The sequence below is a fragment of the Salvelinus sp. IW2-2015 genome, unplaced genomic scaffold (genome assembly GCF_002910315.2).
Source record: "Salvelinus sp. IW2-2015 unplaced genomic scaffold, ASM291031v2 Un_scaffold1984, whole genome shotgun sequence".
NCBI lineage: Eukaryota > Metazoa > Chordata > Actinopteri > Salmoniformes > Salmonidae > Salvelinus > Salvelinus sp. IW2-2015.
The window spans coordinates 33,976-57,162 of NW_019943335.1; the positions used below are offsets into that span (position 1 = coordinate 33,976).

At 44.1% G+C, this 23,187-nt stretch overlaps 2 protein-coding genes and 1 non-coding gene across 3 annotated transcripts in view; 1 reads left to right on the forward strand and 2 right to left on the reverse strand.

Annotated features, from left to right (window-relative positions):
• LOC112072630 (transmembrane protease serine 9) overlaps window positions 1-8,421 on the forward strand; it is a 24,444-nt gene extending 16,023 nt beyond the window's left edge. The window contains 10 exon segments of the mRNA XM_024140011.2: window positions 3,867-3,887; window positions 4,014-4,101; window positions 4,103-4,174; window positions 4,277-4,539; window positions 4,635-4,780; window positions 5,030-5,366; window positions 5,570-5,735; window positions 5,899-6,155; window positions 7,173-7,270; window positions 7,606-8,421. Of these exon segments, the coding sequence (XP_023995779.2) occupies window positions 3,867-3,887; window positions 4,014-4,101; window positions 4,103-4,174; window positions 4,277-4,539; window positions 4,635-4,780; window positions 5,030-5,366; window positions 5,570-5,735; window positions 5,899-6,155; window positions 7,173-7,270; window positions 7,606-7,962 (1,805 nt within the window). The 3' untranslated portion in view covers window positions 7,963-8,421.
• Window positions 8,422-8,584: 163 nt separating this feature from the next.
• Window positions 8,585-13,140, reverse strand: LOC112072629 (cholesterol transporter ABCA5). The gene is made up of 4 exons (XM_024140010.2): window positions 12,484-13,140; window positions 9,786-9,969; window positions 8,946-9,299; window positions 8,585-8,822 (listed from the first exon to the last, which is right to left on the reverse strand). The coding sequence occupies exons 1-4, from the start codon at window positions 12,589-12,591 to the stop codon at window positions 8,737-8,739; spliced, it is 732 nt and encodes a 243-aa protein (XP_023995778.1). The 5' UTR covers window positions 12,592-13,140; the 3' UTR covers window positions 8,585-8,736.
• A 2,582-nt stretch (window positions 13,141-15,722) lies between these two features.
• On the reverse strand, window positions 15,723-15,838 carry LOC112072635 (U5 spliceosomal RNA). The gene has a single exon (XR_002894355.1). It is a non-coding gene; the product is annotated as a U5 spliceosomal RNA (small nuclear RNA).
• Window positions 15,839-23,187: the final 7,349 nt, after the last annotated feature.

Consider the following 23,187-nt stretch of genomic DNA (forward strand, 5'->3'; position numbering starts at 1 on the left):
CTCCGACAATGCAGCTTTTTCCCATGAAGACAGTTTTGGGGCATCGCGACCATATGATAAAATAATTTATATGTTTAGAGATATTGATTAAATAATTCTACCCTATGGCACATTGGGCCCGGAGCAGCCAGTATGGCAGTAGCCACGTTCAATGAGGGAGCCACTGCTATAACAAATGTGATGAACAAATTGTGGATTGACAGCACTTTGGTGAGACTGGAGCAGTCAGAGAGGAGTTGTGAGAGCTGATGCTGCTTCAATGGAGTGTGCCAAGCGTAGGTGCCGGTCCCATGATACAGTCAAGAAAGTAAAGCGTCACCAGCAACAACTCAAAGAGGGCCTTACATATGGGGCAGGCATAGCTGATTCATGTTCTGCACATTTCAACAACCATACAAAATCCTTGTATGTGACAAATTGAGCAAAGTGATATGAGAATTTGCCCAAAACTACATATTTGCCCAACAGACCAGTATTCAAAGCATATGCTCTATTGCTTGAAACAAATGTATTAAACGTGCTAATGTTTTTATAAAAGGTATATTTTATGTGTATTTGTCGGTTTAGAAGTGATATATGAATAAGAGTTTAATTAATGTGACATAAATGGTCATATTTATGGAAAGTACATTTTAATTGCATTAGCCTATYTTTATCGGCCATTTTCTCAAAATGACATGTTCCCTGTGCGCCAATTCATTTCCTTCAGTCTTCAAAGSACATACATTCCCATTATTCCACACACAGGTTCTCAGGTTTTGTTGTCAGACTTTTACCGAGGCTTTTTTAAATTTGATATCTTATGTCGTTTAATTTTTTTTATTTTACCTTTATTTAACTAGGCAAGTCAGTTAAGAACAAATTCTTATTTTCAATGACAGCCTATGAACAGTGGGTTAACTGCCTTGTTCAGGGGCAGAACACTCTAACCACTAGACTATGCTGTGTAAATATATGCTAAATCTGCATCCGTCATACATGTGAATAGTGTTTTTTAAATAATTCCATGAAATTACAATATTTAKATAAACTGTTCTGTAAAAGTCTGACCATTGAGTGTCTTATCACAATAAAACAAAAAACAAAAACATTMTTMCTTGAAGCAATGTGTTGAAAAACAGATTCTCGTAATATGCAAATTATCGCACATTTAAGAATGGTTTGCCTCATTTGCATATTTTAATTTTAAAATAAATAAAACTTGCAATACAATAATATCTTGTATTTATGTATACTTTCAATTGGTAAAGTTTCAGTCAGATGACAGGGGGAAAACATCCCTGTTAGACTGTGGTGCCTGGCCTTAAGTAGGAATGAGGATACAAAGCTTTATTTTTTTAGAACAGCCAYACCTTTTTCTTCAAAACAACCCAGGAGGAAGAGAGATCACTTTATCATATTATCTTCGTGAAAAAATACCACTCAAAAAAATCCTGTTTACGGACTGCCGTTTTTCACCGTGTTGTCTTTGGGTTTTTGATGAGTAGTATGCTTAGGACAACCCAACTATGACATCACCCAATTGGAAGTTTGACCTTTAAACGGTTAACCATAACAGTCTAAGCCTGTGCGTGTTCCTTTCCACAGAGGGGTCATATTAGTGTGTAGCCCAAACTGTCTGGACGCTACAGACTGAAGCTGGCAAATCGGCTGTACCAACTTCAGACGAGTCCCAATGCTTGTGGGGTCACAGAGCAAACCGTTCCGACGCTAGATGATTTTGTGAGAAGACCATTTTTGGGATGTCTCATGTCTGACAAACACCGCTCTAGCTCTGTCACCTTCCACAGCAGATGGGAAGTGCGGCATCGGCAGATGCGGTGAATTGAGACTCATCCAATGCAAAAATCCAGATATGTCTAGTTTAAACTAACAGGTGTTTATGCTAATTAGATTTATGAAGGCCCAGACATCAACTTTAGGGGCTTCTAAGGTAAGGGATAGGATTAGGGTTAAGGTAGGTTCTCGTCTTGGGCTTCGTGGCATAACTTAGTCAGTGCTCCTAGACATGGAAAACTCACAGTAAGTATTGGTGTGTTGATTTTAGTCTCATGATCATAAAGAATTCCAGACACAGGAACTGGTTCTCTCTTCACAATTTCATGCACTGCTTTGTTGTCGGGCAATGAAAGATAGCACTGTTAACATCTACATATAACATTTATAAGATACAGTTGCAAATTACAACTAAATTAGTCTTTTAAAATTACAATAATTACAGTGTAAAATTATTCTAAATTGGCAATGGTGTGATAAAAATAGTGCCGACATATAACTCTGTAATGGAAACCAAAGAGCTAGGCTTGGGCTAACCATAGATTACAGCATTAGTTATGCATGCTTTGAAGGAAGTGGACAGAGGGGAACATTTTTTGAAGGAAAAGTATGTAAGGGACGTATCACGTGTGTGTCTAGCAGGTAATGTGGGTGTGTGGAAGGGAGGAGCTGAGAAAAGCAACAGAAGAGAGGGTTGCTTAGGAAGGAAGATTGAGTCCAGGGTACCAACAAGAAAGCATGGCCTTCCTCAGGATCTTTGTGTGGTGACATAATGGTGACATTCCTGTCACAAAATGTAAGTAGTAAATTCTCAATTTATCGCTGTCTTATCCTACAGCGTTCTTCATTACTATATACCTGGTTTAAAGAAGTTCGCTACTAAGTTTATTTCAGTTTGTATATAAAGACTTTGGACTGAATGAATTAACTAAACTCAAATCGATTTAACACTGCAATATGATATTCTTTTTGGGCGACCCAACAAATTCACATAGAAATGTGAGTTACAGATATCTCATTCTCTTTGAAAGTAAGTCTAAGAAGCGTTTTGAGTCTTTTTACTTTCGGGTTATACACCAACTTCAAACCGCTGAAATACAATATTTTGGCTTATGGAAAGTTATTCACACCGGTTTAGATTGTGCAATGATCTCGTACACAATGACTGCTTGTTTTGTCAAATAAACTGAAATAAGGTGAACTAAAAGAATTCTTGCAACCAGGAAACGTTGGAGCGATTTCTGAGAAATGTAGAGTTACTGGGTAGGAAGATATGTTTCTGTGTCTGTTGTCCATAAGTAGTTGGTGACGGGAAAGCATACCTAGCAACTCAACTTTCAAGTTCTTCAAGTTAATAAGCCACAGGTGTGCAGGTGGACAGGTATGTGTTTTAAAAGTATTGGTGAAGCAGAAATACTAATTGATGACATTGAGGAAAGAAGAAAGGTAACAAGTCACACTGATACATCTAGTTCTGGATTATAGTTTACAGGTAGGCTATGCGTTTTCAAAAGTGTTGAGTAAATTGGAGCCGAGGAGGTCTTAGCCAAGCAGTTCAACATCTAGCTAAGATGTTTGGTGCAGTATTTCTCATGTGAAAAAATGCACATGAAAACTAGTCATTTCTCATTAAATGACAGCAAACACTTCCCACTGGGCAAAAACTGGTTGAATCAACATTGTTTTCACGTCATTTCAACCCAGACAGTCAAAGTGATGTTGATCAATGTAAAAAAGTAAATCATTTCTTTCCAACTTTTAACCTAATCCAATGACATGGTGATGTTTTTGTTGATTTCACGTTGTATTCACGTTAGTTGACAATTCAACCAAAGTAAATCCAAACTAGACATTGAACTGACGTCTGTGCCCAGTGGGTTCATGTTTCACTCTACTAGAGTAGTACGTTTGACCAGTCACCGACAAAAGGGCGTAGACTTCAACTACCGAACTTCGACTTGCCTCAATCATTTTGTGTGCACGAACAGCCGGAAAAAAACTCCTAAGACAAACAAAAAGTATAGATATGTGAACTGTTTTGATGGAATTATACGGTAAGAAAAAACTTCTTTTCTGGTCTTGTATTTCAGGCTCTCATTCACAGCTGAATGGTAAGTCCTTTTCACACTCACAGATATTCTCTAAACGAATTAAAACCTTTATAATGAACTGTTACACCAATGTGACCTATTCAACAAAAACCTTCCAAATAACCCATCATTCTCTATCTCTGTTAGTGTGCGGAACCCCTCCTCTTAACACTAGGATCGTGGGGGGTCAGGACGCTCCTGCAGGGAGTTGGCCATGGCAGGCCAGTCTTCAGATTAGGCAGCCATTTTTGTGGGGGATCCCTCATCAACAAAGAGTGGGTGTTGACTGCTGCTCACTGCTTTTCCAGGTAAGGATTTGTAGGATTGTGGAACATTTAACCCAGAACACCAAATCAACAGTTCCTCTTTTAAAAAAATACTGTTACATTTTTATATATTTACTCTCTCAGTACCAGTACATCAACTGTGGTGGTCTACGTGGGTCGTCTGAGCCAGAGGGCTCCAACCCAACGAGGTGAACCGCGAGTCACTCAGATCATCCGCACCCAACTACACAGAAGTACCAGTGACAATGACATGTGTCTGCTGAAGCTCTCCTCCACTGTGACTTTTACAAACTTCATTCGGCCAGTCTGCCTAGCTGCACCAGGCAGCTCCTTCCATGCTGGGGCTACTAGCTGGGTCACCGGCTGGGGCAGCATCCRCAGTGGAGGTGAGTGCTGTAGCTTGATTTAAGTGCTGCTGATGATGGATCATAATTCTGATAGGTATTATGTATGTTGAGGAATACCTGTTGTCTCTCCTCAGTGTCCCTGCCCTCACCACAGACCCTACAGGAAGTGGATGTGCCAGTAGTGGGGAACAKGCAGTGTAACTGTAACAATGGAGTTGGTTCTATCACTGATAACATGATCTGTGCTGGTCTATCAGCAGGAGGAAAGGATTCCTGTCAGGTAAAATCTCTTGGTTATCATCTTTGTTTATTACAATGTGGGCTAATGACACATTCGTAATCTGTGTCTGGTTCCTCAGACCCAGATTATACCTAGCCTAGTCCTAATTTGAAAAGCACTTTAAATAGAGATTATCCATTAAAAGTGCTTTTTAGTCCAAAACTTGTTTTAATTGGTGTCTGAAAAACTGACCCATTATGTTTCATAAGAAAATCTCATCTCAGTGACTGTAAATCTGTCAATGCATAGGGGGACTCAGGAGGTCCAATGGTGAGCAAACAGGGTATTCGCTGGATCCAGTCTGGCGTTGTGAGTTTCGGCAACGGGTGTGCCCAGGCAAATCTCCCAGGAGTGTACGCAAGGGTGTCTCAGTACCAGACCTGGATCAACACCCAGATCACCAGTGACCAGCCAGGCTACGTCACCTTCTCCTCCAGTGGGACTGATTCTGACCTTAGTGTCTCCTGTACTGGTCTTCCAGCCCCAGCCACCACCACAACAACTGCACCTATGACCACAACTACCACCAGAACTGCCCCTAAAACCACAACCACCACAACTGTCCTAAAACCACTCCTGAACGTAAGTGGATTTACTTCCCTCTGTGAAACACACAAATTGCTGCCTCCTCTGTAGCCACACCCATCTGTTACTCCTGTTGTAGCTATAGCCAACGTATCTGTAACTCTCCATTTGACCACATCCAAACGTTAGTGTTTATCCCTCTCTTTAAATCTACATCAGCCAAAAGTAGTCTGATTTGTAGCGCTTCTCTCCCTGTTTCTGCAGCCGTGGTGTGCGGCAGTGCCTCTTTGAACTCCCTTACTGGTGGGGGCTTGGCCTCAGGGGGATCCTGGCCCTGGATAGCCAGTCTACAGACAAACGGAACACACGTCTGCGGGGGCACAATGGTGGCAGAGGACTATGTCATGAGCGATGCTGGGTGCTTCTCCAGGTAACACACTCCACTTGTATGTAAACGGGTGAGTTGGTCAGATGCATATGGTCAGATCTCATCACTTGGTGTCTTGGTGCTCAAGTTGAAACAAGGACTGTTACATAGAAGGTATCGGTAATGCCAAGCTAAAGTTCCCACCTTCACAATTCCCACCTCCCAGTCAGTCCAACGCCTCTCAGTGGACCGTGATCATGGGTCGTCTGAAGCAGAACGGCTCCAACCCCAACGAGGTAACCCTTAAAGTCATCAACATCACCATGAGCAACTTGACGGCCAACAACGTGGCAATCCTCAGACTGGCCAGCCAACCCACGTTGTCTGACTACATCCAGCCCATCTGTGTGGACCAGGGAAGCAGCACCTTCAGCATAGGGACTCAGTGCTGGGTGGCTGGCTGGGGCAGGGGCCAGGGTGGAGGTGAGTCAGTGTGTAATACTGGAACAGACTAACACTTCTGGCATGCCTCTGTAACGGATGTGAAATGGCTAGCTAGTTAGCGGGTACGCGCTAGTAGCGTTTCAATCAGTTACGTCACTTGCTCTGAAACCTAGATGTAGTGTTGCCCCTTGTCTGCAAGGGCCGTGGCTTTTGTGGAGCGATGGGTAACGACGCTTCGTGGGTGACTGTTGTTGATGTGTGCAGAGGGCCCTGGTTCGCGCCCGTGTCGGGGCGAGGGGACGGTTTAAAGTTATACTGTTACATTGATGCTGTTGACCCGGATCACTGGTTGCTGCGGAAAAGGAGGAGGTTGAAAGGGGGTGAGTGTAACGGATGTGAAATGGCTAGCTAGTTAGCGGGTACGCGCTAGTAGCGTTTCAATCAGTTACGTCACTTGCTCTGAAACCTAGATGTAGTGTTGCCCCTTGCTCTGCAAGGGCCGCGGCTTTTGTGGAGCGATGGGTAAGACGCTTCGTGGGTGTCAGTTTTGATGTGTGCAGAGGGTCCCTGGTTCCGCCCGTGTCGGGGCGAGGGGGAATAAGTTATACTGTTACACCTCTGAAACTAAGCAGGGTTGGTCCTGGATGGGAGACCAGATGCTGCTGGAATAGGTGTTGGAGGGCCAGTAGGAGGCACTCTTTCCTCTGGTCATAAGGTAAGCAGGCGTGATTCGGGACATTGCCGTGTGTAGGGCGGGACTTTAAACAAGTGTCCTGACTCTCTGTGGTCACTAAAGATCCCATGGCACCTATCGTAATAGTAGGGTTGTTAACCCTGATGTCCTCACTAAATTCGCACTGACCATCATGGCCACCTAATCATCCCCAGCTTCCAATTGGCTCATTCATCCTCTCTCCCCTGTAACTATTCCCCAGGGCATTGCTGTAGATGAGAATGTGTTCTCAGTCAACTTACCTGATAAAATAAATGTGTTCTTTCTGTTTGGTCAACTTGTGATTKTCGTCCTCTATTTCTCTATTCTGTGTCGTTCCTTAGCCGAACAGAACTTGGAGCAGTCCCAGACCTCTGTGGTGGATTGTGAGAGCTCTGGCTCCTCTGATAACATCTGCACTGCTGCCTTGGACCTTCGACAGGTACAGATGGGTCCGACAAACAAAGCAAACGCACAATAAGGGGTTTCAAATGTCGACTCAGAAGTGTCAACTGGTGTACAGCAAGGATGGTTGCATTATGTCTGTTTAGCTATTGAGGATAGCTCTGCAACTGTTGGGATGTGATCTATTTGACTTTGGTATCTCCAGTATTGACRTCAGCAGAGCCTGCCTGATGGTAGGACATTTAGATCCACCTAAGTCCCAAGTTTCATAATGATCTTCCAGTAGCTTGGTAGGCAACCAGTCTGKCTGTCTATCTGACATGACAATGCTGACCTCTCCCCCCGTGTGTTCGTTCTTCTCTCTCCCCACAGGGTGAAGGGGGTGGTCCTCTSATGTGTAAGCAGGGTGATGCATGGTACCAAGCTGCTGTGTTGACTGTCAACAGCAGCAACAAGACCAGCTCCAGCAAAACACGATGGAGCCAGAGTCCTCGCTCCTCCAACATCCAGGTCTTCACCAAAGCCGCTCGCTTCCAGAGCTTCCTTCAGACCACTGTGGGCACGTTCCCTTCACCCGTCACAGCCAGAACCCCCGTCAATAACAACAACACTGCCAACAGCACAACTGTCAGTGCAACTACCAGTGGGGTAACTCTGGCCCACTCATCCCTGGTCCTGCTCTTCTTGTCTCTCCTCTCTCTCCTWCTGTCTCTCRGTCAAGCCAGGTGACGCTGARGAGTCACCTTCATGTAAACCTCTGGCAATAGGKTCTAAATGTGCTCTGTTTGCTCTAGAATTTTTTGGTGAGTTTAATCTTTGTTAACCCAKAACTAAAATCTTGCGTAATTTGGTCAGCTGCATGATTTATTTCTGGGTCCATGTGTTTCAAATTGAGAGTCTGGGTTTGCGATGTCTCCATCCTTTGCAAMAGGAAACTCTCAGCCAAAGCAGTGAMATTTAAGCACCGCCTTCGCCCAATCCTGATAGGTCCAAATTATCAGTGAGGAAAACATAAACATTGTAACTACTGCTGCTCGTTATCCTATGCCTCAACAGATTATTTGGTTTATGTGCAGGATTTGTCCACGAACACTGCCTGGTCTAACGCTGCCTGCAACAGTCTACTAAAACCAGAAGGTTTATCTCATCTAATTGTTTATTTATTCTGACTGGATTGAAACATGAAACTTCCACTGTAATCAGTYCACAAGTATTCTCTCTTTGTAGTCTTATCAAGTCTATGCAGGTCAGTATTTCATGTTATGAGACAGATCAGGAAATTATTTATATAAATGTAAAGACTTGATCTACTGTTGCATCTGGAAATTAAAATGATGAATGAATTGTCTAGTTCTTTTTTTATTTCCAATAAACAGCAGAATTTATATAGACTAGACAACACACAACGTTTGTGTAAATTTTGTAGTGCAGACAGAGAGACAGAGGGCGAAGGAGACAGAGGGCGAAGGAGACAGAGGGAGGGAGAGCCTGTTATTTTATAACTCACATATTGGAGATTATAATCATCTTGCAGTGATCAAACATCCAATTCTTCCACAGAGGAAGGATTCTATAGTATTGAGGATAACCTGATTGTACAGAGAGCAGGGTAATATTACTTCCTCACCAATGGACATAAGGAAGGGACACAAATCTTGCTCAAAAAACAAGATCTTTATTTCGCCTACACCAATATTTAAATCATCTCTTACCGATGTTCTGAGTGTAGTCGCTGGGCATGGGCAGCCGGTGGTGAGGGAAGCGCAGTCTGTAAGAGGTGGGCAAGGGCAGCCGGTGGTGAGGGAAGCGCAGTCTGTAAGAGGTGGGTATGGGCAGCCGGTTGGTGAGGAAAGCGCAGTCTGTAAGAAGGTGGATGGGCAGCCGGTGGTGAGGGAAGCGCAGTCTGTAAGAGGTGGGTATGGGCAGCCGGTGGTGAGGGAAGCGCAGTCTGTAAGAGGTGGGTATGCTTCCTATGAAGACCACCCCGACGTAGCCTGATGGCTCATACAGACTGGCATTCTCCAGATCCTCTTCACTAGAGAAACTCTCCCGACGGCCCGGCATGTCTACAGTGAAGAAACCACAAGAATCAAGGCAGACGTAAAGACACCGTCTGCAACCCAAATGGAACACTATTTCTGTTAGTGCACTGTTGAAACGTAGTGCACTATATAGGGAATAGGGTGCYGTTGGGACGCATACACATGTAAAGCCACCAAGACAGTAAACCAGGGATGGGCAACTCTGTTGGGGGCTGCAATAAMGATCTGAACTCTTCATGAGGGGCAGCAGTGGGGTCTGCATACCCAAACGGAGTCAGTCAGAGTCAGCCACAGCGAATTTCACTCCAGACTCCAGTTAATACTTAACCCAGAGCAATGCAATGTTTTTTAAATCCATAAAGAGACAGGGAGGGTGCAATCCATGCCTTAGGTTTTTGTTTACCTGGTCACGGTCTCCAAATGCTAACTTTTTCACATTTATGCCACAAATCCAATGCAATATCTCTTATATGATCATTTTTCACACTTCATGYCCATCCTGCTACTTACTCATTTCCTGGGCCATTTGCTCCATGATGTGATTGGTGGCATTGTTGACGGGGGTGTATCCCAGGACGTTGAGGACGGAGTAGTGTACCGTGTCCAGCTCCATAGTACTGATACCTCCATAGTAGACATGGGGGTTCAGGATGCTGATCASAAACAGCAGGCAGAGCAGCAGCAGGATCAACTCCTGGAGCAGAAAAGGCGCCAATCAAATCATTCAATCAATTAATGAATCAATCAATCAATAAATCAAATCAACTCCTGGAAGGGCAACCAATCAACCAACCACTCACTAACTGAATCAAGCAAAGGGATAAAGGGAATCTATCAAATCAAAAAACGTATAAAGCCCTTTTATATCAGCACTTTACAGTAACCCGGCCTAGACGGAAATTCACAAGACTGAGGTCAAATTAAAACGTGGGGATATTCTAATAGATATCGCCACGTCATTCTAATAGATATCGCCACCGTCATTCTAATAGATATCGCCACGTCATTCTAATAGATATCGCCACGTCATTCTAATAAACAGCACAGTGACACTACCGTAAACATCCTAATAACATCTCCACCCCAAACTCACTACTCCTCCCCCATTACCACATAACCACTAGATGACCATATTTGAGCGGACCAAATCTGTAATGCATTGTGATTGGCTGACTGATCTACAATTCAGTAATGACTGAGTAGTTACTTATGATGARAGGTGATTTGTAAATGAGTCAGTCGGTAGTCGCTTACRCTGTCKGCTGCAATGTCGAACAAGCCCACTRTCTGCAGCTTGTCCAAGGTCTCAAATTCTCCCTCCCATCAAGGTCGGCGACAAACCAGCAGTGTTATTAAACAACCCTGATTTATGACAGACTGACCTTGGGGAGCAGCGAGATGAATTGAAACCCTAAATTAGAGTGTTTGGCATGTCAAGCCCTCGGCTGGAGGTTGGCGTATCTTTCAAACAGCAAAGGATTAAAAGAATATGTGTTAGCCGCTCCTATGACATACCTAGTCATATGCCTATTAGGTAAGTAGTAGCCTGGCATGAGCCTTGACTGTTGCAARCCAGAATGGCTCACAGSARCAGGAGCCTATATCCTGTTTCTGTAGCGTGAGGCAGCTTGATGTACCCCTTGGACACTTTGCTAGTCTTTCACAGGGCCTTAACCTCTATCAGGTCCATATTAAAACAAGGTTTCTTGGGAGTAAAAAGCACACCCTGTGAAGGGGGTATTAAGTAATTTAAGAGCAGTGAATTACTTGCTTATCGTTAGTTTATAAATCTGTAATGAACAGTTATATCCCCCCCAAAAAAGGACACGTTTGATAAACACATCTTCGTCAAAGGATAATTATTAGAGCTAAACTGGCATTGMTGCTCTGCTCCCTGACAGGCCTGGCACAGAGACCTGGAACACTACATAACATGCTTCATTTATTTGGTTGCGTATTAATAACATCTAAAAGTATTGCAGCCAGCCCAAGACGGATGATGACYGGCGGGCAGGATTAAAAAGCCTAGTCTATACTGTATACCGGGGAATTTGGAAATAGCCACGGGATGGTTTTTCAATACAGGCAAAAGCATTGAAACGATCTATTTTGAAGTTTTTTTAAATTAGCTAGCCCCTTGTGTTCAGTGCCCCGGTATTAGCGAATGTCCTGGGATGGCACAAGGTCTGTATGAAGGTATGACAATATGGATACAAGCCTATCGACCACTTCATTTTGACAATACAAGTACAGTAGGAGCTCTAAGTGCTAGSTTCGTCCCAAATGGCACCCTATTCCCAAAATAGCCTTTGACCATGATTAATGGGGTTTTGGTAAAAMGTTGTGCACTACAAAGGAAACAGGGTGCCATTTGGAAAACAACCCAAGTTATTCACCACTAGCTGCTTTAAACAGCTACTTTAACTTCCAGGAGGCCCCTCTCAAACACTAGCTACCCCTGGAGGAAAATATGAAGAGACACATACATTAATAATGCATTAGAKCAACTTAATCAAAATGAAAAATGCATGGCCATACAAAGCAGGATAAAAAAAAAATCTAAATCAAAGAAAGAAAGAATCGTGGAGACTTGCTGAGMTTCAAAGCAGAAGGCWGTCATATTTTCACTAGTCACAATAARTTGACAGAAGCTTGTTGGCAGGTGGGGTAGGATAAAATGCTAATGACAAACGGCTCTAGAGGTAGATAAAACAAGATAAATTATTTCCTAGTAATAACCATGCACAAGAAAGTACATGTGACTGACCATGGCAGTGTAATCATGGCCCTAGGGGAGTAGGGTGGACCTGATTGAGTGGTGCAGGTAGACTATAGCCACAAACAAAGCAGCATTCAGCAGGCTGTAGTACTATTACCGAACTATCACTAATAGTACTAAATGGGGATAGCCCAAAGGGTGGTGTGTACAATACTTTCGTATTAGCGTTCTCCTGTCAGCAGGAAAATATGCKGGCACCACTGGTTAGATACAGATGAGTTGGCTAGTTAGCTATACAGCTAGCTACTTTTCTCAGACGCAAAACATAAAGGTCCCGGACGCATATTAAAGCTAGTCCTGGACMACAACAAAAAATCTAACTCAATGGGGAATCTCAATTGAAAGTTATTTTTTGTCATAGACTAGGCTTAATACGGACCTAATGTTGTTAAAAATCAGACAAAGCACAAGGTGCAGCAAATTACCAACCTGTAGGCTTTGTTTTTTTGTCCTCCATTTGATGAGTAGATTCTTGTAAAACAGGCTTCTCGTTTGATGCCACACTTCGGCATCTCTTCTGTGTATAATGGGCTGCATACTAACGTTACTAGCTACCAGCACATTGYTTCAACTGTCTGGGTCATGAATAAGGTCGGGACGCTCTCCAAAACTGGCTAAATAATGGGTCAACGATTTAGCTGGCTAGGCTAATAAGCTAGCTAACTAGGCTTATTATATATTAAACGTTACAACGTTCGTATACCTGGGTATGTTTGACATGCAACATGAGAAAAAGTACAACCGAGCTGTGGCCAAGGATCGATAACCCGGTCATACATTAGCTAGTTAACTTAACTAGTTATAGTTACAKACTAAGGTTAGCTAGCTACCGTTGATGTTAGTTAACTAGCAATACTAGACGAGTGGACTGTATGAGTGTTAGATATAAGAAATAAGGCTTAATAGTATGTAAAGCGCGTAGATACAAATAGTAAAAACTAGCTGGTCGTCTTTTAAAAATTGTTAGCTACTGTATGTAGCTACGATAGTAGTTAAGGGCACAATCATGCTAGGAGGCTAGCTATAAATGAGCTAGTTAGCCGCTAACAAGAGTTTTCGCTACTTACGTAAACAAACCAAAATAGCCCCACCTATGTGAAGCGGAAAATAATAACTAAGTACTTCTGGGTCACGTTTTTTGAGGGGGAATCCTTCAGAATTAAAGCCATGTCCTGTATTCTTTGTAAATGAATAATTAGGGCGAAAATTATTGAAACATTTATCGGTATATTTTATACTAGTTATCATACAAAGAATAATTTAAAGTATTTCTAAAATATATTATGCCATGTATTTGCTTTATCTTTATTTGTTTAAGCCTAAATGATAAACAATGTTTTTTTGTGTGTGCGCTCATACACCCATCTAAGATGATCTGTCGGTTGTGTCGCAGTGAAAGACAAYAGTGCGACTCCTGTTCCTGCATGTGGGTATTCATGCGTTGCAGGGACGCCCCCCGTCGAGCTTCCCATTGGTTCTTTCATTCAGGAACCGCGTCGAGCACGTCATCTTCACGCGTGTGTGACACTTTTGAATGTGGGTCAAAAATGAAAATAAAAAATATTATCTGAGTTTATTGCCTCCGCCTACCGGAGTACTCCTTGCTCGCTAGCAGGAGCGACAYCAGTAGACAGTGTCYTTCGCTACCGCCAGCTGAACACCTGCCCTCACCGTCGTTAGTTAGCGACACCGTGTGCTGGCTTGCTAGTTAGTTAGTACCACCGGAGAAAACTGTGCCCGACAGGCGGGGGCGAAGGACACCATCGTCCCCACCACCTACTGTATTGTGTGTTCAAATCTCATCGTGGACAACTTTTTTTGTTTAGCTTTTTAGACACTTTTCAACTACTGCACTTGCTATTTTTGAGCTACTTTTCAACTACTTAACATGTTAGCTAACCCTTACCCATAGCCTAGCTAATGTTAGCCAGGTAGCTAACGGTAGCTTTAGTCACCTAGCTAACGTTAGCCACAACAAATTAGAATTCGTAACATATCATACGCGTTCGCAAATTCGAAACATATACGAGTTGTAATACAAATTAATAAATAACTTAGATGTTTTTTGTCATTTGGCCATCAGATTTGCCACACATCACTGCACTCTATACTCCTCTGTAAACTGGTCATCTCTATACTCGTCGCAAGTCCCACTGGTTGATGCTTATTTATAAAACCTTCTTAGGCCTCACTCCCCCCTATCTGAGATATCTACTGCAGCCATCATCCTCCACATACAACACCCGTTCTGCCAGTCACATTCTGTTAAAGGTCCCCAAAGCACACACTTCCCTGGGTCGCTCCTCTTTTCAGTTCGCTGCAGCTAGCGACTGGAACGAGCTGCAACAAACACTCAAACTGGACAGTTTTATCTCAATCTCTTCATTCAAAGACGCAATCATGGACACTCACTGACAGTTGTGGCTGCTTTGTGTGATGTATTTGTGTGACTACCTTCTTGCCCTTTGTGCTGTTGTCCATGCCCAATAATGTTTGTGTCATGTTTAGCTCTGCTACCATGCTGTGTTATGTGTTCCTGCCTTGCTATGCTGTTGTCTTAGGTCTCTCTTTATGTAGTGTTGTCTCTCTTGTTGTGATGTGTGTTTTGTCCTATCCTAGATGTATATTGTATTTATTTTAATTTTTTTATCCCAGGCCCCCGGCCTTTTGGTAGGCCGTCATTGTAAATAAGAATTTGCTCTTAACTGACTTGGCTAGTTAAATAAAGGTTAAATAAAATAGAAAACTTAACATATCACACTAAATGTAATTTCATGGATTTACATACAGGATTTACATCATTTGGCCCCTATAGAGTGGCCCATCAATTTAAATCAACTAGTTTTTCCATATTGAATATACATATTGCACCATACTGATAGTACGTTGTCAAAGGGGGTCCATTCTACTCAGAAGCACTTGTAGTTAAGAAATACACAGAGTTTACACCCAGAGGAGCATTTGTAAACATTTCTAAAAACACAATTCCACTTTGACATTATGGGGTATTGTGTGTAGGTCAGTGACACAATATCTCAATTTKATCMATTTTAAATATTCAGGCTGTAACACAACAAAATGTGGAAAAAGTCAAGGGGTGTAAATACTTTCTGTATGTCCAATATGAAAAACATACTTCATTTCAGAGGATTTGCCACACTTTAAGGGCCGCCAAATGAGCAGAGACGCTGTAAAATCTGTGGATTTGGAAAGCTGAAGTGTTCCTGAGTAGAATGGACACCCTTTTACTGTGACACAACGTACATAAAAGTGTGTACTAAGTATGTCCAATATGGAAAAACAGATTGGATTTAAGCTGATGGGCCACTATCAGGGCTGCAAAAAAAGTGCTCCCGAGTAGAATGAACCCCAAACTCCCTTTACAAGCCACACAAAGTACAGAAAATKATGTACTGTGCAGTATGTATATCCAATATTTAAAAAACTGGATGGATTTAAACTGATAGGCTGCAGAACGATCCACTTGCCTCGTACACTGTGAGTTTGKAAACTAGAGGTACTCTTTGAGCACTCCCTCTATTTTCCTCCCAAGATACAGTATCAATGCTGCCTGCATAGGTCTAAAAGGCAGGCAAAATGGAGGTTTCAAACTGGACACTTCCACTCAAATATGTACTAAATTAATTTTACTTTCAACAAGYGTAGGAAGCCCAGCCGTGAAGCCGGGCATCAAAAAATTAGTTGATACTCATAATGTTCCTCTCCACGGAAATCTTTAGTAAAAGGCGAAAGATTTATGCGATCTGAAGAGAAACCAGAGTGTACTGCTRATCGAAGGGGTTGACACCAACCAGATTCCCAGCACTATCAATCTCGATAACGGTTATGGATAAATATTGTTGTGCCCAATTATATGGTCTGGTCAGAGACGCATAGATAAGGTTTTCACGACCATGTTCTTGTCGCTTTATATGTAAGTGTTTTTGGTGGAATTACGGCAAATAATCAAATATTGTTTCTATAAAGTGTATGTAGACACACGATGGGGACCCTGGGTAATATAGTGTCCACTACTTCTGTCGTTACTAGTTACCACAGCCACAAAGTCCTAAACCCGCCCATTTCTACAATTTCGCTTCTAAATATTAAATGTTTAATCTAGCTCTAACCTTAACCACACGGATACATGTATGCCTAACCCTGACCTTGAATGAAGACCATACATGTTTACAATGTGGCTGTGTTAACTAGTGGAATCAACTACTTCCTGATTGTTTCCATTCCATGCTTAATTCCGTCGTTAAACTACTGCATTGAAGACTGGAATGACACGTTACACAAATTAGACATTTTCTTCTTTGGTATTTTGGTGRATCATGTAGATTTGGGATTCAGCAGTAGAGAGGGCTCCAGCCCTGCCTGTAGTAGCGGGGGTAGCCAGTAGGAGGCGMAGTTCACCACACTGAGCGCCTCACACAGCAGTCCACCAACTCATCATTTCAGCCGGATCCTGTMAATCTATCCGTTTTGGACTGTTTTGTTCCGGAACCTATTTCGGCCGGATCCGTTTCCATGGCATGACATTTTTCTCTCTCACTTTTTGCGATGCAACAACAATAATAAAAGCGACCAAAGTTMATTTGAGTTGCCTCTTCATTTATTCTCCTGCCCCCACAAAAAAMSKTWWTTKRAAAAAMMAAAAAMMWTTTYMRSCCSGSCCYWAATATTATAAGAGTTGATTTGGGTTGAGCCGGCCCAGGTTTATGGTTTGTGCAACATTGTAACCTATGTTTGAGACCAAAGCCTGTCCTTGTCTGTGTGAGAAGCGTGTCAGTATCTCACACGTAACTAGAATGAGATTCACTTTCTATGATATCTCTCCCTCTCTGTTCTGATAGACATGARCTTGCAACTCTCATCTCTCCAGCGTTGCACTTCATCATTTATTGCTTAGAATCATAGCCGCGCGAAGTGTTCTGAAGGATCTGCAGCACCCTTGATAAACTGAAATACATCAGCCGATATTACAGAATTACTACTGTCTGTTCAGAAATAAATCATTCAGGAGAGCCCACTACACCATGAGAAGGCCTATCATTTAGCCACAGAGGATCAATTGCTTCTTAAAAAACAAAAAAAAGCCTAGTTGTGGAGTGTAGCCCAATAACAAGGATTAGCATACAGTCGGGAACGTGCCAAATCTGTCGGTGAAAAACAGCATGCAGACAAAACAGGCCTTTTGCAATATTTCAAATACAACCGATGGAAATCACAGGTTGGAAGGCAAATGGTTCCTGCTGAAAAGTGAAGACTATGCTGTAGCCTACCAAAATACTTGATCAATTTCCAAATATTGTTTTACAAAGAGAGAGAGACAGAGAGATGTTTTTGACAGGAACACATTGGCCATCACCAGGGAGTGAGCTGCGTGTCATTGGCCATCACCAGGGAGTGAGCTGCGTGTCATTGGCCATCACCAGGGAGTGAGCTGAGCGTCATTGGCCATCACCAGGGAGTGAGCTGAGCGTCATTGGCCATCACCAGGGAGTGAGCTGCGTGTCATTGGCCATCACCAGGGAGTGAGCTGCGTGTCATTGGCCATCACCAGGGAGTGAGCTGCGTGTCATTGGCCATCACCAGGGAGTGAGCTGCGCGTCATTGGCCATCACCAGGGAGTGAGCTGCGCGTCATTGGCCATCACCAGGGAGTGAGCTGCGTGTCATTGCCATCAACCAGGGAGTGAGCTGCGTGTCATTGGCCATCACCAGGGAGTGAGCTGCGTGTCATTGGCCATCACCAGGGAGTGAGCTGCGTGTCATTGGCCATCACCAGGGAGTGAGTGGCTGCGTTCATTGGCCATCACCAGGGAGTGAGCTGCGTCGTCATTGGCCATCACCAGGGAGTTAGCTGCGTGTCATTGGGTGAGTCGGTGAAACTGGAAAGCTTTTTAGCATTATAATTTCCTCATATGTTCAATGTGTTTCTCCACACACTGGTCCAGGCTATTGATGGATTCAAGACTAGGTCGTTTTTAATGATCTCACATTCTCAGTTTGTCAGTGTCAAAGTAGCCTGCCAATTCGATAATTGGCCGGTCTCCAGTCATGTAAAATGACGTAGAATTGCATGAAATTTGTTTATAAAATGCCAACATTTTCCGGACCATAGGCTACTAAAACATTATCCCATGTGTGCATCTTCTGTAAGTGCCTCTACTGACCTATGCATTATGCAAATGCGATGACATTTATTATAAAGGTGAACTCCCGAGGTCACCTTTATTTTATTTAAATGTTTTATTTTACCTTTATTTATAACAGTTTTTTTCTCATTGGAGTAAAGTCTCTTTTCCAAGAGAGACCTGGTCCAATAGCACCTAGCGCTCAGTTTTTGTTCCGGCATCTCCCAAATTAACTGCTCTCCAGTTAGCATTCTCCCGTTCTGCTGCTCTGTCTGAAGCCGCTCCTGTTCTGCTGCTCTGGTCTGGAGCGCCCCGTTCTGATGCTCTGGTCTGAGCGCTCCTGTTCTGCTGCTCTGGTCTGGAGCCGCTCCCGTTCTGATGCTCTGGTCTGGAGCTGCTCCTGTTCTGCTGCTCTGGTCTGGAGCGCTCCTGTTCTGCTGCTCTGGTCTGGAGCCGCTCCCGTTCTGCTGCTCTGGTCTGGAGCTGTCCTGTTCTGCTGCTCTGGTCTGGAGCTGCTTCTGCTCTGCTGCTCTGGTCTGGAGCTGCTCCTGTTCTGCTGCTCTGGTCTGGAGCTGCTTCTGCTCTGCTGCTCTGGTCTGGAGCTGCTTCTGTTCTGCTGCTCTGGTCTGGAGCTGCTTCTGCTCTGCTGCTCTGGTCTGGAGCTGCTTCTGCTCTGCTGCTCTGGTCTGGAGCTGCTCCTGTTCTGCTGCTCTGGTCTGGAGCTGCTTCTGCTCTGCTGCTCTGGTCTGGAGCTGCTTCTGTTCTGCTGCTCTGGTCTGGAGCTGCTTCTGCTCTGCTGCTCTGGTCTGGAGCTGCTTCTGTTCTGCTGCTCTGGTCTGGCTGCTTATGCTGCTTGTCTGGAGCTGCTTCTGTTCTGCTGCTCTGGTCTGGAGCTGCTTCTGCTCTGCTGCTCTGGTTGGAGCTGCTTCTGTTTGCTGCTCTGGTCTGGAGCTGCTTCTATTCTGCTGCTTGGTCTGGAGCTGCTTCTGTTCTGCGCTCTGGTCTGGAGCTGCTCCTGTTCTGCTGGTCTGGTCTGGAGCTGCTTCTGTTCTGCTGCTCTGGTCTGGAGCTGCTTCTGTTTCTGCTACTCTGGTCTGGAGCTGCTCCTGTTCTGCTGCTCGGTCTGGAGCTGCTTCTGTTCTGCTCTTGGTCTGGAGCTGCTCTGTTCTGCTGCTCTGGTCTGGAGCTGCTTCTGTTCTGCTGCTCTGGTCTGGAGCTGCTTCCTGTTCTGCTGCTCTGGTCTGGGTATGCCACTGTTTTGAAAGATGTACTGCAGCGCCACTGATCCACATTTGAACAGAGAGAAAGAGACGAGGGCCGGCTGAGTGGCAATACATCATGATAGTGATTTTAGTAGCCCATTTTAGATTGTTGGTGTGGAGCTAGTGTATGTTGGCTGCTATACCCATTGACACCTGATTCCTACATGGACTAACATTTGCAGGTCACACACACACACACACACACACACAACACACACACACCACCACACACACACACACACACACACACACACACAACACACACACACACACACACACACACACACACACACACACACACACAACACACACACACACACACACAACACACACACACACACACACACACACACACTTGTTTTTGGTGCTACCTGTTCCATGGCTCTGTTCTGTGAATATTATGTATAGATTGTAGATACAGTAGAACAAGAGAGGTCAATGAGTGTTGATTTGATAGTACTGCAGAAGATAGTTCTTTAGTCCAGTGTCATTTCATTCACACTACCTACTTAACCTTTGAGGGAGTGAACTCAGTGCTTCCATAGTATCTAACACCATTAGACATGTAAATATTACGTCGTTAGGAATGTATTTTTGTGGTGTCTTGACTGACGTGTTCTCTCGACCCATGAACAGTGCATGTCTGAACCCAATTTGATGAGTCTCAGGTTGTCAGTAGTGCATTCAACTTCCACATACCCAGTAACCCCTAGAACAGTGGCGGTTCTTGAACGTCTCCAAGTCTCTAAATGCGTCCATAATGGTACCCTATTCCCTATACTTGTAGGTATTGCTCCAGACAAAAATAGTGCACTAGACAGTATAGGGTTCATTTAGGAACGTCCTCAGTTTGATAGCATGGCACTTAACTTCTCACATACATCACCAGAACGAAGCGGTTCCTTGAACGTCTCCAAGACAAGCTAGCTGATGAAAGAGTGGACTCCAAATGACACCCTATTCCCTTTATGGTGACCCTATGAGCCCTGGACAAAGTATTGCACTATATAGGGAATAGAGTTGGGACGAAATCCAAAGTCTTTCCTGGTTGATGAAAGTAATGTGGTGTGTTTAAGTAGAAGTAGAGCATGCTGGGACATTCCTCCTGACCTGGCGGAAGCTGTGACCCTGCATGCTCTTTATCTTCCCCAGATGGAGGCTTGGCACAGTCTCTTTCTCTCTGGTGGAAATAGCTCCAACGCACACGTGCGCACCGCACACACACACACACACACACACACACACACACACACACACACACACACACACACACACACACACACACACACACACACACACACACACACACACACACACACACACATCTAAGTATGTCTAACCCCTATTTAGGCTCCCAGGCTCTAGCCTTCACCCTTCAGTTTCCTGTGGTTCTTTAATCTGGTGCTTAATGAATCCACATAGTTTTTAATAATCACCATAATGACATTGATCCTATGTAATCAGCCAGTCATAACCAGTGAATGGCAGAGTGACTGGCTGGGTAGATAGAAAAGACTGGTCTAAACATTGTGTTGGTTGATCTCAGGGGCCATAGAGATAAGCCTCCAGTATGAGATGTGAACCTGGCTGCTAATAATAATACTAGCATTTATACAGCGCCTTTTTAGATGCTCACAGCGCTAATCCAAACTTAATCTAAGTAGATTGACAGGGTGGTAGGTTTGACATGGAATGTGTTGCTTTGTGGCCCCTGTGCTCCAGTTTTAGATGTATTTTATGTAAACAAACCAAATCCAAGCAAGCTCCACTGTTTTATGTCGTACTTCCCCTCTGCCGTCAAATGCGGGACCAAAGTGTGTGACGTTGACCAACCAAGAGTCACTGAAGCTGGGCATCTGTTTAGAAGGCTGCAACGTTACAGAACGTTCAGAACGTCTGTTAGAAGAATTGTAAACAGGTCGATACTTTTAACAAGCATCAAATGCAGACGATGCMGGCAATTGTACAAAAAATAAATGATCTACATTTTCAGTAACTTCTGACCACACGAAACAGAGCCAATTTATTCACATAATATCAACATTCTAGATGGCGCCGAGGCTTTTGCAATGAGAACAGGTGTGTGTGTATCAGGTTTGTATGACAGGAAGAGGAGGACCAAGCACACCCCAAATCTCATCGACGGGGCTGCAGTGGAACACGTTGAGACTCCTTTGCTATTATCTAATAGTCACTTCATTTATATTTATATTTAACCATGCAAGTCAGTTAATAACAAATTCTTATTTACAACGACGGCCTAAGAACAGTGCATTAACTGCCTTGTTCAGGGGCAGAACGACAGATGTTTACCTTGTCAGCTCGGGGATTCGATCTAGGAACCTTTTGGTTATTGTCCCAACGCTCTTAACCACTAGGCTGCCTGCCGCCATTTAATAACCCTACCTGCATGTACATATTACCTCAATTACCTCGACACCGGTGCCCCCGCACATTGACTCTGTACCGGTACCTCCTGTATATAGCCTCCACATTGACTCTGTACCGGTACCTGGTAACCGGTAACAGAGTCAATGTGGAGGCTATATACAGGGTGTTACGGTACAGAGTCAATGTGGAGGCTATATACAGGGGTGATACGGTACGAGTCAATGTGGAGGCTATATACAGGTGGTACCGGTACAGAGTCAATGTGGAGCTATATACAGGGGGGTCCGGTACAGAGTCAATGTGGAGGCTATATACGAGGTGGTACCGGTACAGAGTCAATGTGGAGGCTATATACAGGGGTGGTACCGGTACAGAGTCAATGTGGAGGCTATATACAGGAGGTACTGGTACAGAGTCAATGTGGAGGCTATATACAGGTGGTACCTGAACAGAGTCAATGTGGAGGCTATATACAGGAGGTACTGGTACAGAGTCAATGTGGAGGCTATATACAGGGGTGGTACCGGTACAGAGTCAATGTGGAGGCTATATACAGGTGGTACCGGTACAGAGTCAATGTGGAGACTATATACAGGTGGGTACCGGTACAGAGTCAATGTGGGGCTATATACAGGGGTGGTACCGTACAGAGTCAATGTGGAGCTATATACAGGGGTGGTACCGGTACAGAGTCAATGTGGAGGCTATATACAGGTGGTACGGTACAGAGTCAATGTGGAGACTATATACAGGAGGTACCGGTACAGAGTCAATGTGGAGGCTATATACAGGTGGTACCGGTACAGAGTCAATGTGGAGGCTATATACAGGAGGTACCGGTACAGAGTCAATGTGGAGGCTATATACAGGTGGTACCGGTACAGAGTCAATGTGGAGGCTATATACAGGAGGTACCGGTACAGAGTCAATGTGGAGGCTATTACAGGAGGTACCGGTACAGAGTCAATGTGGAGGCTATATACAGGTGGTACCGGTACAGAGTCAATGTGGAGGCTAATTACAGGTGGTACCGGTACAGAGTCAATGTGGAGGCTATATACAGGGGGTACCGGTACAGAGTCAATGTGGAGGCTATATACAGGGGTACCGGTACAGAGTCAATGTGGAGGCTATATACAGGGGTACCGGTACAGAGTCAATGTGGAGGCTATATACAGGGGTACCGGTACAGAGTCAATGTGGAGGCTATATACAGGGGTACCGGTACAGAGTCAATGTGGAGGCTATATACAGGGGGTACCGGTACAGAGTCAATGTGGAGCCTATATACAGGGGGACCGGTACAGAGTCAATGTGGAGGCTATATACAGGGGGTAC